This window comes from Chiloscyllium plagiosum, unplaced genomic scaffold, assembly GCF_037043375.1.
Source record: "Chiloscyllium plagiosum isolate Xiang-an unplaced genomic scaffold, Cpla_swu_hap1 HiC_scaffold_30, whole genome shotgun sequence".
NCBI lineage: Eukaryota > Metazoa > Chordata > Chondrichthyes > Orectolobiformes > Hemiscylliidae > Chiloscyllium > Chiloscyllium plagiosum.
The window spans coordinates 28,471,764-28,488,702 of record NW_028270168.1 but is presented as its reverse complement, the minus strand read 5'-3'; the positions used below and the strand labels follow the sequence as shown (position 1 = coordinate 28,488,702).

At 38.6% G+C, this 16,939-nt stretch overlaps 1 protein-coding gene across 2 annotated transcripts in view; it reads left to right on the top strand.

The window, feature by feature from the left end:
- Positions 1-13,949, top strand: part of adprs (ADP-ribosylserine hydrolase) — a 30,050-nt gene extending 16,101 nt beyond the window's left edge. The window contains exons 4-7 of one of the 2 annotated variants that reach the window (XR_015752156.1): positions 1,500-1,684; positions 6,830-6,924; positions 10,788-11,962; positions 12,007-13,949. Coding sequence is in view for 1 of the 2 variants with exons in the window: in XM_043717694.2 (XP_043573629.1) it covers positions 1,500-1,684; positions 6,830-6,924; positions 10,788-11,101 (594 nt within the window). In the remaining variant the exon portion in view is untranslated. Of the gene's footprint in view, positions 1-1,499; positions 1,685-6,829; positions 6,925-10,787 lie in introns of both variants that reach the window. The other variant, XM_043717694.2, reaches the window with a different exon arrangement.
- Positions 13,950-16,939: the final 2,990 nt, after the last annotated feature.

Below are 16,939 nucleotides of genomic sequence, written 5' to 3'. Positions count from 1 at the left end.
GATACATTTCATCTAGTCCTGGATGCTTATCTACCTTTAAGCCTGCCAGACCCCTCGGAACCTCCTCTATCTCTGCACATGTTAAAATTGTTGTCACAGAGCTTCTCCTTGATTTCTATACCCATATTTTCCCCCTCAAGAGTATTAATTTAGAACCCACCTACATCTAGTTCCATGCACGAATTTCCACTGTGATCCTTAATGTGCCATACTCTTCCCTTATCCTTTTGCCTTTAATGCTTCTCTAAAACCACATGGAATTTCCTTTTATTTTACCTGCTAGTATCCTTTCCTGTTTTGGCTCTCTTTTTAAGTTCCCTCTTGCACATTCTACATTCCTCTGGAACCTCTGCTATTTGAACCCTCCATTTACCGTAAGCTTCCCCTTTTTTCTTAATCCACTGCTGTATAACACTCTATCTAGGGTTCACAGGATTTGATGGTCCCACCCTCTTTCTCTATTGTAACATGTTGGCCCATACTCTTATTTCCATCTTGAATACATCCCACTATTCCGAGACATACTTTCAGGTTCCCAGTCTAGTCTGCCCAAGCCATATTTGACCTTATTAAAGTCCGCTTTCTTTCAATTTAGATCTTTGATTGCAGGTTTGTTGAAATAACTCTAGAAAATTTAAAAACAGGTATACAACTGGTAATATAATATTTAAATTGTATAGAAATATTACACTGGGAGGGGTGGGGAAATAACATAATTCACCTTTTTTTTTTCTTGGGAATTTTGGGTGCACACTGTAGTGAACATGACAGATGAATATTACTGGTCATGTTAAAGGTAAAGACAGGAGTCCCTACCTGGAACACTATATATTTGCAAGCTCAAATCATGGTGACAATAATGTTTCAGCTCCAAATAGTTGACGGTTCTTTTTATTTTTGGCTGTTCAACTCATGAATAGTAACACTGAAGAATCCCAAACATGTTGTTCAAAATGGAACCAGTTATATTTAAACAAATATTTCTATGCTATTAAAAGGAACACTTTGTTTTCAAATACAAAATACTACTCCGTTTTTTTTTTCACAGCCAACACATTGTCATTCATTTAATGATTTGAGGTGAACGTTTGAATAGTACATCCTAACTTAAAATAATCTCTAAATGCTAGTGAAAGATTGACTTAATTTGTGTTATACATTCAGCTAAGTTGAAAACATGTCAAAAAGCTAAGTTCCAAACTTGAGTCCAGTAAAATGTACTTTTTTTTTAGTGCCTCAAGCAGAGGGATTGCATTTGGAAAACTACTATCAAAGGGTTATATTTCTGAAGATTTGATGAGGTGTTGAAAGTTAAAGTGTAGGGAACAAATGTTCAGTATTTAGCTATCTATACAATTATTATTGGCCAGAGACACTTTAGTACAATATCAGCTCAGTATTTTCATTCAAAATACAATCTGTGTATACATGAACTTCATCAGCTAAAGAAGAATGTTATTATAATCTGTCTATGCTAACTTTAATTTTTTTAATAATAGTTTGCAAAGAAAAATGCTGAAGTGACGCATGCTTCCTCACTGGGTTATAACGGTGCTATCTTGCAAGCCCTTGCTGTCCATCACGCTCTACAAGGGGAGTTACAGAAGGACAACTATTTGGATTACCTCATTGGAGAAATGCAGTTGCTTGAGAATGATGAAAAATCTCTGTCAGATGCAAGAGAGTGAGTACTGGCCTCTGGTGGCTAATGGCTTCATATCTTTTGATAACTTGATATGAAAATCTTATGGTTTTATCCATGTATATATTTATCGATATGTTACAAGAATTGACCTTTTAATTATATTCTACTTGTATAACATTGAATATTAAGGTGCTAAGAGGAAATGTTGTTTCTGCTACTAAAGACTGTAAGATAAAGTAGAAGATATTTCTTACCATAATTTTTCTCGGGTTAACTTAGGTTTCTATCAGCTCATAAATTTCATACTGAGAGAATCGTGAAAGATATGTCATTTGATGTTTACTCTCTAGCAAGCATTTTTTTCTCTTCACTTCTAATAGAACATAGAACAGTACAGCACAGAGCAGGCCCTTCAGCCCACGATGTTGTGCCAACCACTGATCCTCATGTATGCACCCTCTGCTTCCGCATTTCCTCCCTCACCGGTGCTTCATTCTAGCGATGAAGCCTTCCATATATAATTTTAGGCAACAAATATTGACAAGTTATTGGAATGTAATGGGACGTATAATTTACCGTAGTGTGTTCAAGACACCTCGCTCCATTTGCCCTGTAATCCAGAATGCCTCAAAGTCAATTGTAGCAACCTGTCTTACAATTTGATCAGCACAGACTCTTGGTTGAATGGCTTCCATTCTTTGCTATATTATTATATAGAACCTGGATTCATTTAACTCTGCGCGTGTTGGAAATCAAACTTGGAAATTCTAATTTAAGTTGAAGTTTGTTAAAGGATTTTAAAATGACATTTAAAAAGTCCTTATTTGTTTTGAGTGCGAGAAGACTGGCAAAGTTTAATGTTGAGTCTTTGATTTTCTCACTTTTGCTCAGCTAATGCAAAAGATTTTGTGTAGCTGAGATGTGTTGAAAAAGAAAGTAAATTGTTTTGCTAAAATGTTTTTTAGTTGCTGTGTCCTGTAGAATGGCATACTTTGTTTTTGCTACATCTGCTGGATTAACCTTTCTCTATAGTGCCTTTGACTGCTCAGCTTGTCTGAGCTCAGAATAGACTTGGCCACTGTTAATTTTGTCAATTTAGCATTAAGGGAGGAATTAACGTTATTTTTCTGTTGGGTTGTGAATTTTGCTGGGGTATCTGATGTTTTTGTTTTTACAACTGTGTGTCAATTTGCGTTAAGATTCAAATGATTTTTTTTTTTAAAAAAGCCTTCCTCTGGAAGGTTGCTCTGGCATGCTGAGATTGTGTATTCTTTTCCAATATGTGCAACTTACAGTTGATCGGTTGGTGGGGATACCATTTGAGGCAATAAACAAATCTTAGAATTCCAGCAGTGTGGAAGCAGGCTGTTGAGCCCATCAAGGCCATACTGAACCTCTGAAGATCGTCCCACTCCAATCCCACCCCCTTCCCCTATAACTCTATTTCACATGGCTAATCCACCTAACCTGCACATCTTTGGACTGTGGGACAAAATTAGAGCACCCAGAGAAAACCCATGTGGACACTGGTAGACTGTGCAAACTCCACACAGACAGACACCCAAGGGTGGAATCAAACCTGGATCCTTGAACCTCCTGTGCCAACCGAAGATAAGCTTGTGAATGTAGCAGGTCTTTTGAAAATATACAGTTTTTTTTGTTTTCCTGCCCGTGTAGCTCTTTAAATTGCCTTTGTTGTCAAATCCAAAAATGTGTTATGAAAAATAAATATTGTAATTTTTTATTCTGGATTGTCCCCAAAATGTATATGAAAATTTTCCAAAAAAATCAATTTGTAATGGACTTTAATTCCTTCCTAAGAATGTGGTGTGGCCGTAATGATACTGGACTATAAACCAGAACTGTAGATATATGTTGTAGGGGCAACGTTCTGAATGCTATCATGGTGAATGGTAAATTTGAATACGATAAAAATCCAGAATTAATACTAGTCTCGTTGTTCATTGTAAATACCCATCTGATGAAGTAGTGCTCTGAAAGGAAATAAATCTACATGTGACTCCTATCCTGCAATAATATGACTTTTTAATTGACCTCTGACTTCTGAAACGGCCTAGCAAGTGCTCGATTCAAGGCGGTAATAGTCAATGAACGGAAGTCCAGCCAATTTCGTCCATGTCTTGTGTATGAATATAATATATTTTTTTTAAAAAGACTTGATTTTTTTTCAAATTAAAGGTCTAGTCTGATTCTGGAAAATGGATTGCCAGTAAACTCATTTATCATCTTCCCTAAGCTTGCTGTACTGTCTTTAGTTGCATGAATTGGGTCCCAAATAGCATACGTAAGATTTCACAGTTCTGGTATTTTTAACTATACCCTTGGGCAATGCATGTAACTAATTTTACTTAATGCTCTCGATAGTCCAAACCATTAACTCAAATGACAATTGCAGTACGTACTGGTGATTGCTGCACATAATTGTTGCAAGATAAAGTAGATAGGGCTGTATGCATCGAGGTGCCTTATTTTGGATAAAGATCTAGGAGAAAGTGAGGACTGCAGATGCTGGAGATCAGAGCTGAAAATGTGTTGCTGGAAAAGCACAGCAGGTCAGGCAGCATTCAAGGAGCAGGAGAATCGACATTTCGGGCATGAGACCTCCTGTTGCTTTTCCAGCAACACATTTTCAGTTTGGATAAAGATCGTATGTTTTAAAGGGTGCAAACCTGTATTCCTGCTTGTTATGTGTACAGAAGAGGGCATGATCACTGACAGAAGAGAGAATGATGTTAGCAATAGTCTTTAATTTGTCCTAAGAGGCAGGGATGGTTATATGACATGCAAGTAGGAAAACAGATTTATGAGTTCAAACTCCTTTTGAATCTTAATCTGTTGAATTATTTTGAACAGTTAAAGGTCATCAGAAATTCTGAAGATAAGGCTTCTTAAGAAAAGAAACTTAATTTGTTTTGAGGTTCAGCCTTGAGAGGGGGGAAAGCAATGTTTAGAAGAGAATGTACTGTTTTCAAAACATTCCAGGGTTAAAGTTCTGGAAGAACCTTGAAGAAATGTGTGTTTGTTTAACTTTTCATGATGTCCTTCTTCAAAATTGTTTTTAAATAAGCAATTAACCTTTATTCAACTTTACCAAATGTTCAACAATGGCAATAAATGATATTTTCGAATAGAGTGGGAACAGAGACATGAATAATTTACAGAGCAAGATCCCAAAAACTGATTGTGGCATGATGATAAATTTGTTTTGCATTTTAGATTCTTCCTCCCTCCAGCAAAATATTTTCCTAAGAACCTGTACAATGGTAAACAAATGCTATTCACTTAAGTGTATCCAAAATAGTGAAGGGACTTGATTAGACTTTTGGAATGCAGCTTAAAATGTCTTCTATTTACAACTGAAAAATGGAGAAAATATTTGAGGGTCATGAGTCGGTGGAATTCTTTAAATTGTGGAAGCAGGGCCATTGAATTTTTTTTTGATTTTATCAAATGGTGGAGCGGTTGTGAAGGTCTGAATGACCTATTGTATTTTACACGGCTAGAATAAGACATAGCACTGTTGTGCAAATATAAAGTGCTGTTTAAACTGTGGGCTAATATGATGCATGTGATCTCATAGAGACTTTTAAAATTTTAACAGGACTAGATAGGGAAGATGCAGGAAGGATGTTCCTGACGGTGGGTATGCCCAGAACCAGGGATCACAGTCTGAGGATTCTGGGTAGACCATTTAGGATGCAGATGAGACATTTCTTCACCCAAAGAGTGGTGAGCCTGGGGAATTCATTACCAGATGAAGTAGTTGATGCCAAAACATTGAATGTACTCGAGGCAGCTAGATATAGCACTTGGGATGAAAGCAGGATTAGACTATTAAATCAGATGATCAGCCATGATCATGATGAATGGCAGAGCAGACTTAAAGGGCTGAATGGCTTTCCCCCGCTCCTATTTTCTATGTTTACCTTTGTAGAGTGGATTCATGCAATACCGTACCTGGTACACGATATTTTGGTTTTGAGAATGGATGTGGTGTATGTTTGGTAACCGATTCAGAAGCACTTCAAATCACAGCTTTTGTATCTTTTAGATTAGATTAGATTAGATTACAGTGTGGAAACAGGCCCTTCGGCCCAACAAGTCCACACCGACCCGCCGAAGCGAAACCCACCCATACCCCTTACCTAACACTACGGGCAATTTAGTATGGCCAGTTCACCTGACCCTGCACATCTTTGGACTGTGGGAGGAAACCGGAGCACCCGGAGGAAACCCACGCAGACACGGGGAGAACGTGCAAACTCCACACAGTCAGTCACCTGAGTCGGGAATTGAACCCGGATCTCTAGCGCTGTGAGGCAGCAGTGCTAACCACTGTGCCACCGTGCCGCCCACTTTTATCTTGATGTAACAGAATGTCTAAAATTATATTATGTTATATGACAGATTATTCCAGATTTAAAAGTTTGACTTCTAAAATGGCAATCTTGCAAAGCTGGCAAAAGCATCTTTGGGTTATTTGTGGAATGTTATTGTGCTCAAAGAGCACTGTTCAACCTGAATTGCTGTTTAGTCCAAAGTGTTAGAAAGAGGGATCTCTGCACAGCTATGGGGGCCTGCCTTAACCCTGTACTACCTAGATGTGTTAAATTCCTTTGTAGTTTGTGGTATATTCTTCTTTTGCTTTGACATTAAAGATGTGTTCCAATAAAGTACATAACTTGGAGTGTTTGTCGCAAGTGGAATGTCACCCTTTCATGAAATTAACATTTAAGGAGTTTTACAAACGATTACTGACTGCATTCTGCAGGCATTTTAAACGTGAAGTTGTAACAATGAAGTGACAACTAAGAGGCTTGATTTAAAAGTAGGTCATTTTAGTTCTACATTTTAAAAATAACATTACAATTGCTGTACTGCATTTACGTGTTTGCTGTCTTTGCTAAAGTGGAGTCGAGGCCAAGATTAAATAGCCATGATGGTATTGAATGGCAGAACAAACTCAAGGGGCTATTCCTCCTAGTTATGTTCTTGTGTTCTGTGCTGAGTCTAAATACTTGTGGGCAGAAAGTTGACATTTAAATACGGTACAGTACTTGCACAAAATAGTCAAGCTGGACTTGCCTGAATTTCAGTCTGAGTAATTGAATTTTCCCTACCGGATTCCTTTTTTAATATTAAAAAATCATCTTCCTTTTTCAGCTTTCAAGAGTTCCCTTATTGCAGTCGACTAAAGAAAATGAAAGCATTTTTAACCCGAAGAGATGTTTCAAAGGAAGAGGTGGTTAATGAATTGGGTAAGAGTTGATTTTTCCTTGACATTGTTCTGTATTGAGCCTTAATTTTCTTTATTTTTTGGACAGCCTGTTTAACTTTGATAGTATTAAATGACAGGAAAGAGAACTGTGCCAGTTGGAAGAAAGATCATTTGTACCAGGAGTTCAGGATAGAAGCTGTTTCCTGCTGATGTCTGTCTGTCCGTCTGTCATTTGAAATCACCATTTAAATGAATTATTCAACTTTCACCTATTTATTGACTTCACTTGGTTCCAGTTCTCATTGATACCAACATGGATAGAACAGTTGAATTGCTGAGTCGAGATGAGGATAATTGCTTTGACTTTAAGGCAAGAAGGCCTAGTGAAATTGGAATTAGTGAAATTGGCAAAGCTCTCCATTGGATGATGTCGTTATCTGGCACAAAGATTATTAAAACAACTAATAAGGAAGCTATTTGATTCATTAGTGCCAGTGCCTGTGCCTAATGAGGCTAAGAATGAATTGGTTAATTTCATTCTCCAGGCTCATCCCACACCCTGAATATTTTTCTTGGATTTGAATCTAGAACCCTTGATGAAACTCTAAACAAGAATCATGCCACTGGGTGCAATCATGGCTGATGTTAGACTCAATGGCACTACCTCTGACTTGGGGACTGAGCCAGTGTCTTGAGTTTCTAGGAGTTGATATTTTCTAATCAACTGTTCAGAGAAGGTATGACACACCAACTGGAGCAGGCAGGTCTTGAACCCAGGGGTTCTGTCTCCGATTCTACTGCTACACTACAAGAGTCCAAAGATTTTATTAAGGTAATGTCCTTAGCAGAACTATCTTCTGCTTCATGAATGACCACTTCACCTACTTCAGGTAAGAAGTGGGAATGTTCACTGTCGATCACACAAATCAGTTCTGTCTGGAATTCCTCATATAATGGAGCAGTCTGTGCTTGCACGCTTCATGACTTGGGCAATAGCAAGTAACATTTATGCCACATTACCAGGTAAGGATCATTCTGACAAAGAGTTTAACCATGTCCATTTGATATTCAATAACATTTGCTTCACTGAAATCCCACTTTCAACATTCTGGAAGTTACCATTGAAGTGAAATTTTACTGAAGTCAGCCACAAAATTCCTAATAGCAACAGTTGCGTGAACACAGAACAGCCCCTTCGGCCCTCGATGTTGCGCCGACCTGTGAGCTAATCTAAGCCCATCCCCTGACATTATCCCATCATCATCCATATGCTTATCCAAGGATTTTTCAAAATGCCCCTCATGTAGCTGAGTTAACTACATTGGCAGGCAGGGCATTCAACGCTCTTACCATTGAGTAAAGAACCTGCCCCTAACAACTGTCTTAAATCTATCACCCCTCAATTTGTAGCTATGCCCCCTTGTACAAGACAACATCCTAGGAAAAGACTCTCACTGTCCACCCTATCTAATCCTCTCATCATCTTGTATGTCTCAATTAAATCCCTTCTTAGCCACCTTCTCTTCAATGAGAACAAACCCAAGTCCCTCATCCACTCCTGATAAGACCTTCCCTCCAGACCAGGCAACATCCTGGTAAATCTCCTCTGCACCTTTTCCATTGCTTCCATTCCTGTAATGGGGTGACCAGAACTGTACACAACATTTCAAGTGTGGCTGCACTAGCGTTTTGTACAGTTGCAGCATGACATCTCTGCTCCGGAACTCAATCCATCTACCAATAAAACGTAATACACGCACTATCAACCTGGGTGGCAACTTTCAGGGATCTGTGTACATGTCACTAAAATCCCTCTGCACATCCACACTGCTATGAATCTTTCCATTGACCCAGTAATCTGCCTTCATGTTATTCTTCATATAATGAAGCAGTCTGTGCTTGCACGCTTCATGATTTGGGCAGTAGCAAAGTGAATCACCTCATTTATCTGCATTGAACTCCATTTGCCACCTCTCAGCCCAATTCTGCAGTTTATCCAAGAACCCCTGTAACCTGCAACATTCTTCCACACTATACACCACTCTACCGACTTTAATGTTATCTGCAAACTTACTAACCTATCCACCTAAGCCTGCGTCCAAGTAATTTATAAAAGAGGTGATCCCAAAACAGATCTTTGTGGCTCACCACTAGTAACTGGATTGCAGGCTGAATATTTTCCATCAATTACCACTCACTGCCTTCTTATAGAAAGCCAGTTTCTAATCCAAACTACTAAATCACACTCAATCCCATGCCTCTGCATTTTCTCCAAAGGCCTACCATGTGGAACCTTATCAAAGACTTTACTGAAGTCTATGTACACCACGTCAACTGTCCCACCCTCATCCACATAATTGGTGACCCTCTCAAAAAATGCAATGAAGTTTGAGAGACACGACCTGCCCTTGATGAAACTGTTGACTATCTTCAATTAAATTGTTGCTTGCTAGATGGTTGTAAATCCTATCTCTTAATCCTTTCCAAAATTTCTCCTACAACAGATGTAAGGCTCACTGATCTATAATTACCTGGGTCATCTCTACTGCCCTTGAACAAGTCACAATGTTTGCAATCATTCAGTCCTCTGGTACTACATCTGTAGACAATGATGACTCAAAGATCAAGACCATAAGTCAGCCATCTCCTCCCTAGCTTCCCAGAGAATCCTTAGATAAATCCCATCTGGCCCAGGGGACTTACCTACTTTCACACCTTCTTGAATTGATAATACATCCTCCTTGTTAACCTCCATCCTTTCTAGGAGGAGAAAGTGAGGTCTGCAGATGCTGGAGATCAGAGCTGGAAATGTGTTGCTGGAAAAGCGCAGCAGGTCAGGCAGCAATCAGGGAACAGGAGAATCGACGTTTCGGGCATAAGCCCTTCTCTGCCTGAAGAAGGGCTTATGCCCGAAACGTCGATTCTCCTGTTCCCTGGATGCTGCCTGACCTGCTGCGCTTTTCCAGCAACACATTTCCAGCTCCATCCTTTCTAGTCTAATAGCCTGTATCCAAATCTTCTCCTCTAAAATATTCTCCTTTTCCTGGGTGAAAACAGATGAGAAATATTCGTTTATCACCTCTCCGATCTCCACAGGGTCCACACACAACTTCCCACTTCTGTCTTTGACTGGCCCTTTTCCTACCCTAGTCATCCTTTTATTCCTCACGTAGAAAGCTTTAAGTTTCTCCTTTTATTATACCTGCTAAAGACTGCTCATGTCCCCTCCTTGCTCTTCTTAACTTTCTTTTTAAGTCCTTCCTAGCTAATCTGCTCTAGTCTAATTTCATTATTTCTTTGATTGAGGAGAAGAAGAAAAATATCTGAATATCAAATATTGTGTCAATCTGCAATATTCATACATGTAGAAACTATTCAGTAAATATCTTGTCCCTCTTTTTTCGGGCTGTTATTTATAATGTCTTTTATGTTAAACTTTTGTACTCGCTTTTTCAATATGCTCTGAGATATTCATTTTCTTCCAAAAAGTCATGCTGCAACAGGAATAATGGTTTGACAAAAAATCACTTATCTTTAAGCTGTGGCATAAAATCCTTTATAAGTCTCATAGAATTTTCAAATGAACTTCCTTAAATAGCCAGCAGTATTCCACTTGGGTATACGAGGTACAGTGCTATGAGTTATGTACTCTTAATGTCTATCCATGGATACCATATCTATCTGTGGAGCTTACATGGTTGATATGATTTGAATGTCTGTAATGTTTAACTTTGTTTCTTTTACTGCTTGTACCTGAGTTTTTCGCACCTAAGATGGTGCTGTGTGTGGTGCCATTAGACACTCTTTTTTTCATTATACTTCTGTGCTCAAGTACAGAAGTACAGGTGACAATAATATCTAAATTAGAATAAAATTTAAATCCTTTCTTTTGCTTACTTTTAGGGAATGGAATAGCCGCTTTTGAATCTGTGCCAACTGCTATTTATTCCTTTTTGCGATGCATGGACCCTGATCCTGAAATTCCAGAAAACTACAATGGACTTGAAAGGACAATAATCTACAGCATTTCACTAGGTGGAGACACTGATACGATTGCTACTATGGCTGGAGCAATTGCTGGGGCTTATTATGGAAAAGATAATATCCCGCACTCTTGGTGGAAGAGCTGTGAAGCTTATAAAGATACAGATTATTTTGGGGAAAAACTGTGTGACTTGTACTGCAGTCGCCTCATGTCCTCTCTAAAAACAGGATAAAGTAAATTGACTGGAAACGTGTTATTGAAAATATAAATAACAAAATTGAAAATGTCGTCATGACAAAACGGGTCGTTTTGAATTCAATTAATTCTTGAAACTTGCTCTGTTTTTTGTTATCAAAACTGTTTGGCTGTTTCAAGGTATCAGTGTTTTTAACTTTAAATCGTTTTAATGCTGAACTGATTTAAAGAAGCTTCTATTGTAATTATTTAATATCTTACTTGGTTCAACCTCGAGTGAGGAGTGAATGAATAGTACAAATTTTCTTATTTAACCAGAGCTTGTCTTATGGTCTTGCCAAATTAACGATGTGATGAATACTGGTAGCTTTCCTTTATTTATTCCTTGAGTCGTGCAGCTGTTGCAACATTTTCAAGGATAAATTCATGAATGTGCTATTATTTAAAATATGTATAGTCAATATATTGGGTTAACAGACTGAATATGATGACCCCACTGCTGAATCTGATCTTTCTATTGTCTTTACTAAATTATTGCTGGTTGCTTGCTAGTTTCATGTAGCTATTCTGGAGTTGGGTGTCATTTGAACTCCTCCAGATGAGGGAATGCATTTTCTTGCAGATCTATTATGATGTTAATATGATGTTAAATCAATATTTTTTGTAGCATTGCTTTGTATCATCCATGCTGTGTTAAATGGCAGCTAGACAAAGGACAGTTTGGGCACTAAAATGTAACTGAAGTTCCAGTGGACTGCCTAGAAATTCAGGGCAAACTTAGTGTGGCTGGTAATATTACTAAATCTCTCAAACAAATAAACTGAGCAAATATCCCAACAGTCCATTCCGGTTTAAAATCACCAGAGATTTTGCTTTATCACCCTGATGATTTTTCTTTGTAAGATGTTAGTGAATCCTAGAATCCCTAAAGTGTGGAAGCAGGTCATTCGGCCCATCTGCCTCCAAAGAGCATCCTACCCTCCCTGTAACCCTGCATTTCCCATAGCCGATCCATCTAACGTACACATCTTCAGACTGGAGGAGGAAATTGGAGTGCCCAGAGGAAATCCATGCAGCCATTGGGAGAACTCCACACACAGAGGTGGAATCGACCTCGCGGCCCTGGCGCTGTGAGATAGTGACTCAATCAGTTTTGCAGTGCTGGAACTTTTCCTCTAGAGCTTTGCATTTTACAATACCTTCACAAGACTCCTATTTTTTTCAAATGTATCTATTCTAAATTCAGCTTCAACACTAAATGCACCAAGCAGACTACTGTGTTTGCTGGAAATCTGAAACAAAGCAGAATGGTGCAAGTATTCAGCTGTCAAGGCAGCATCTGTTGATAGAGTTCAGATTTCTCATCAATGACTTTTCATCAGAACCGATTCTTCTAATGCTTTTTCTGATAGGTATCTTCACAGCTTCTGGTATGGGAATGAGGTTTGGTGTTGGTGATTCATGTTTTAAACATTCTGCATTTTGAAATAGTGTACTAACCACTCTCCCTCCATTTTTTTTTTAAAATGATTTTATCACTTGCCAACCAACTTTTTTTCTGATTTGATTTATCAAAGCTGTTCATAATCTGGAATTTCAAATTCCCTTTTCTCTGCTTTTTCTGTACTGTTGAAAATGGCTCAGTTTCCTTAGAACTGCTCTGTATTTAAACCAATCAACCCTGGCATCATTTTAATAAATGGTGCCTATAACCATTTCCAGAAATTGCATGTTCAAACATGAACACAACATTTAACTAACTAATCTAGATTCTTATAGGTTTAGTAATCCCACTTTATAGAGTGAGCCCCTTCTTATAAACCTTAAAAAGTATAGTGTATTGTTTTACCTTCCTTAACTTGATGCACTTCAAAAGTTAGGAAATCATTGGCTTTGCTGTGTACATTAAAATTTCAGATTTATTCTGTCATCCATGTGAATATACATATGATTTAGAGCTTCTAATACTTCTCTCAGTTATTGAAATGAGTATTGAAATTATTTGCAGGACCAGAACAGAACATGAGTTTATTGAAGAAGGAAGCACTAGAATGAAATGATTTGTGGGAAGTAGTATTGTGGTTTGCCAGCATTCAATATCTCTTAGATTTACTTCAGGCAAATGATTAATTTCTTGCCGTGTGTTTTGTGCTTCAGAGACTTGAATGCAACATCTTAGCTAATACTCCTGTTACAAGAATATGCCAACTGTTGTAGGTGGTGCCTTTTGGAATGAGACATTAGGCTGAGGCTTCATCTGCCCTGTCAGATGAGCAATAAAGATCCCAAGGCCCTAATTAAACAAGAACGTCACATTCTCCAGTGTCTTATTTATTCCCCCATCCGGCAACAATAAAACAGATTATCTGGTCATTACCTTATTTCTCTTTGTGTGACCTTGCCATATATAGATTTATGCTGTTTAATTCATTACAACAGTAGCTGCACTTCAGAAATACTTCACTGGCTGTAAAGTGCTCTGAGATGTCCTAGGGTCGTGTAAAGAAGTATATAAAGATTGTAAATACTTCAGAAGGCAGTTTGCTTGCCCAAAAACAGGCTTGATGGTCTGAAATTATTTCTGTATAAAGTCGAGAATAGTGGAGTGATGAGAATAGGTGTAGGTCTGGTGTGGTGCCATTGTCTACTTTGTGTTTTAAATTCTTAAAAAATAGTTATGTAGGAAAGTCCATCTCCAGGGAACAATAACTCAAAACTGGAGTTTGAATATTAAAATGTATTTCTAATGTGGTTGATCATTTGTGATTATGGGCTCAAAGATTTATTTCATCGTAACTGTATATAACAATGACCCATACTAAGGAAGTATTGTTGGTTTCTCTTTGAAATGTTTCAGAGTAATAAAAGTGTTTTTTTAAAATGTTTCTCCTCTGCATTTGAGTTGCCCTTTTAATCTAACGTTGACTGCTCATTAGTCTCCTCTTCCGCTACATCCAGCAACACTCGGCTAAACTGAACAATACCGGATAAGGTCAGCAGGTCTGGCAGCACCTATGTGGCGGGGTCAGTTATCTAAGTTGGCTCGATGTCTGGTTTGAGAGAGTGTTACATTACTGCAATGACTGAGGTTACCATGAAGCACTCTTCTCGACTCCCCCTCCTTGTCTGAGGTGTGGTGACTCTCCGGTTAAACCATTACCAGTTATCTCTGTTTAATGAGACAGCAATCCTTTTAAAATGTGGGGTTGGTTAGCTCAGTTGGCTAATGACGATGCAGAGTGTTGGCAATGAAGTGGATTCCTCAGGATACATGTTTTTCTAAACAATCTGTTCAAACTGTATTTGGATACACTTGCACCATGCCACAGAGCCCATTAAAGGCTCAGGTAGTTGTTTCCTAATCTACCTGTTCAAAGATGCTATTATGCACTTCTGGAGCAGATGGGACTTAAACTGGGCCCTCCTAGCTCAGCGGTAGAGACATTACCACTATCCCACAAGATAGTTCCTCAGGGAAATGTGCTATGCCAGACTGTTTTCAGCTGTTTCAATGACCCTTCATCCATAAGGTCAGAGGTGTCATAGAAACAGGCCCTTCAGCCCACCAAGTCTATGCTGACTATCAAACACCAAACTACTTATCCCATTAACTTGCACTTGGTCCACTTACAATGCCTTGGGGATTTGAAATGTGTATGTTTCTTAAATGTTGCAAGAGTATCTATGTCCTCCACTGTCTCAGGCAGTATTCCAGATTTCTACCACCTTCTAGGTGAAACATTTTTCCTCTGATCTCTAAGCCACTTAATCCTCACCTTAAACTTACTCCCTCTGGTCTTACAAATATCTTGCTGCGGGAAAAGATTCTCATAATCTGCCCTGTCGATGCCTCTCATAATTTTGAATAACCTTGTCACAGGCTTCCAATTACAAAAACACCCTCCACTGTCACTCTCTGCCTTCTATGTGTTAGTCAATTTTGGATCCAGTTTGCCAACTTGCCCAAGGTCCCATCGGCTCTTACTTTTTGGACCAGCCTTCCATGTGGGATCTTGCCAAAGACCTTGCTGTAATCCATGTAAATCTCACAAGCGGCATCACTCTCCTCAATGTAATTTACCACTTGTTTTTTTAAAAAAAATTAGATTGGATCTCCCCCTTACAGACCTGTGCTAACTAGCCCCAATCAATCCCTTCCTTTCCAAGTGTTGATTAATCATGTCCCTCAATGTTTTCTTATCACTGACATCAGACTAATTGGTCTATCCTTGCTGCCCTTCTTGAACAAAGGAACATATTAGCTAACCTCCAGTCATCTGCCACTTGACCTATTGCAAGCGAAAGATTCAGTATTTCTGCTAGAACTCCAGCAATCTCCTCCCTTACTTCCCATAGCAACCTGGGATACATCGCATCAGGCCCTTAATGCACTTTATCACACTACAACATCTAGTACCACCTCATTATTAAAATGCCCAGCTGAAATCCCTGACCACAATGTTTTTCTCCTTTGTTAATCCAGATGAGAAATATTTGTTTATCACCTCACCCACATCCTCTGGCTCCAATAAAGGTTGTCCCTTTGGTCTCTAATAGGCTCCTCACTTTCACTGGTATCTTCTTACTCTTAATGTACTTATAATATGCCTTAGGGTTTTCATTGATCCTGTCTACCAAAGATATTTTAGGCCCCTCTTTGCCTTCCTAATTTCATTTTTAAGCACAGCCTACACTATACTTGAAGAATCTCCTTTGTTTTTAATGCTCTGGTTCTAACATATGCTTCCCTTTTCTTTACCAAACTCTATATCCTGTGATATCCAGGGTTTCCTGGATTTGCTACTCTTGTCCTTTAATCTTAAAGGAACGTGTTGGCCCAAACTTTCACTCTACTACTTTTAAGAGATTCTCATTTTCCAAATGTACACTTACCTACAAATAGGTAAAAACAATGATTGCAGATGCTGGAAACCCAATTCTAGATTAGAGTGGTGCTGGAAAAGCAGGCAGCATCCAAGGAGCAGCAAAATCGACGTTTCGGGCAAAAGCCCTTCATCAGGAATATCTGTTCCCAATTTATTTGCTGGATCCTGTCTCTAATGATATTGATTGTGTCTCTAATGGTATTGGTGAAAGGCCAATTTCAATGTAGATGCTAAAGTTTTGCACTATCTGATTGATTTACATAATGGTCACTATCCCCAAACTGTTTGCCCACTGACTTCACTCCCTACAATTAGGTCTATCAAAGCCCCATCTTTCAAAATTCCACATTAACTTGGATCACAGAGAAACAATTAGATAATGTCACCAAAGTTGAAATCTCTGCAACTATTATCGTATTTGTCTCTCACCTTTCAGTGATTTGCCTATAGATCTGCTTCTCTATGTCCCTCTGATTGTTGGGAGGCCTATAATCCCAACAAATATTATAACAAGTGTAATCACAGCAAATGATTGCCCCTATTTCATATCTAATCTGTGTCCAGATAGGCTGTTTAAATGAGGCTTCTAAGACATCCCCCCTCATTACTGTGGTGATGGTTTCCTTTTTCAATAATACAATGCCCTCCACCCCTGCATTGAACTCCATCTGGCACCTGTTTATCTGCTCCACCAACTTGTCAATGCCTTTTTGAAGTTTTATACTGTTTTCCTTAGTTTACAATTCTTCCAAGTTTTGTGTCATCTGCAAAGTAAAATACCTTGCCATACCAAGTTCAAAATCATTAACATCTATCAGGAAAAGTGACGGTCCTGATACCGACCCCTGGGAATTCCGCTACAAATCCTCTTCCAGTATGAAAGCACTCATTATCCATTTCTGTTTGTTTCCTATACCTCATCTACTTTTATATTCATGTTGCCAATGTCCCTTTTATTCCGTGGCCTATAAATTTCCTCATGTCTTTTG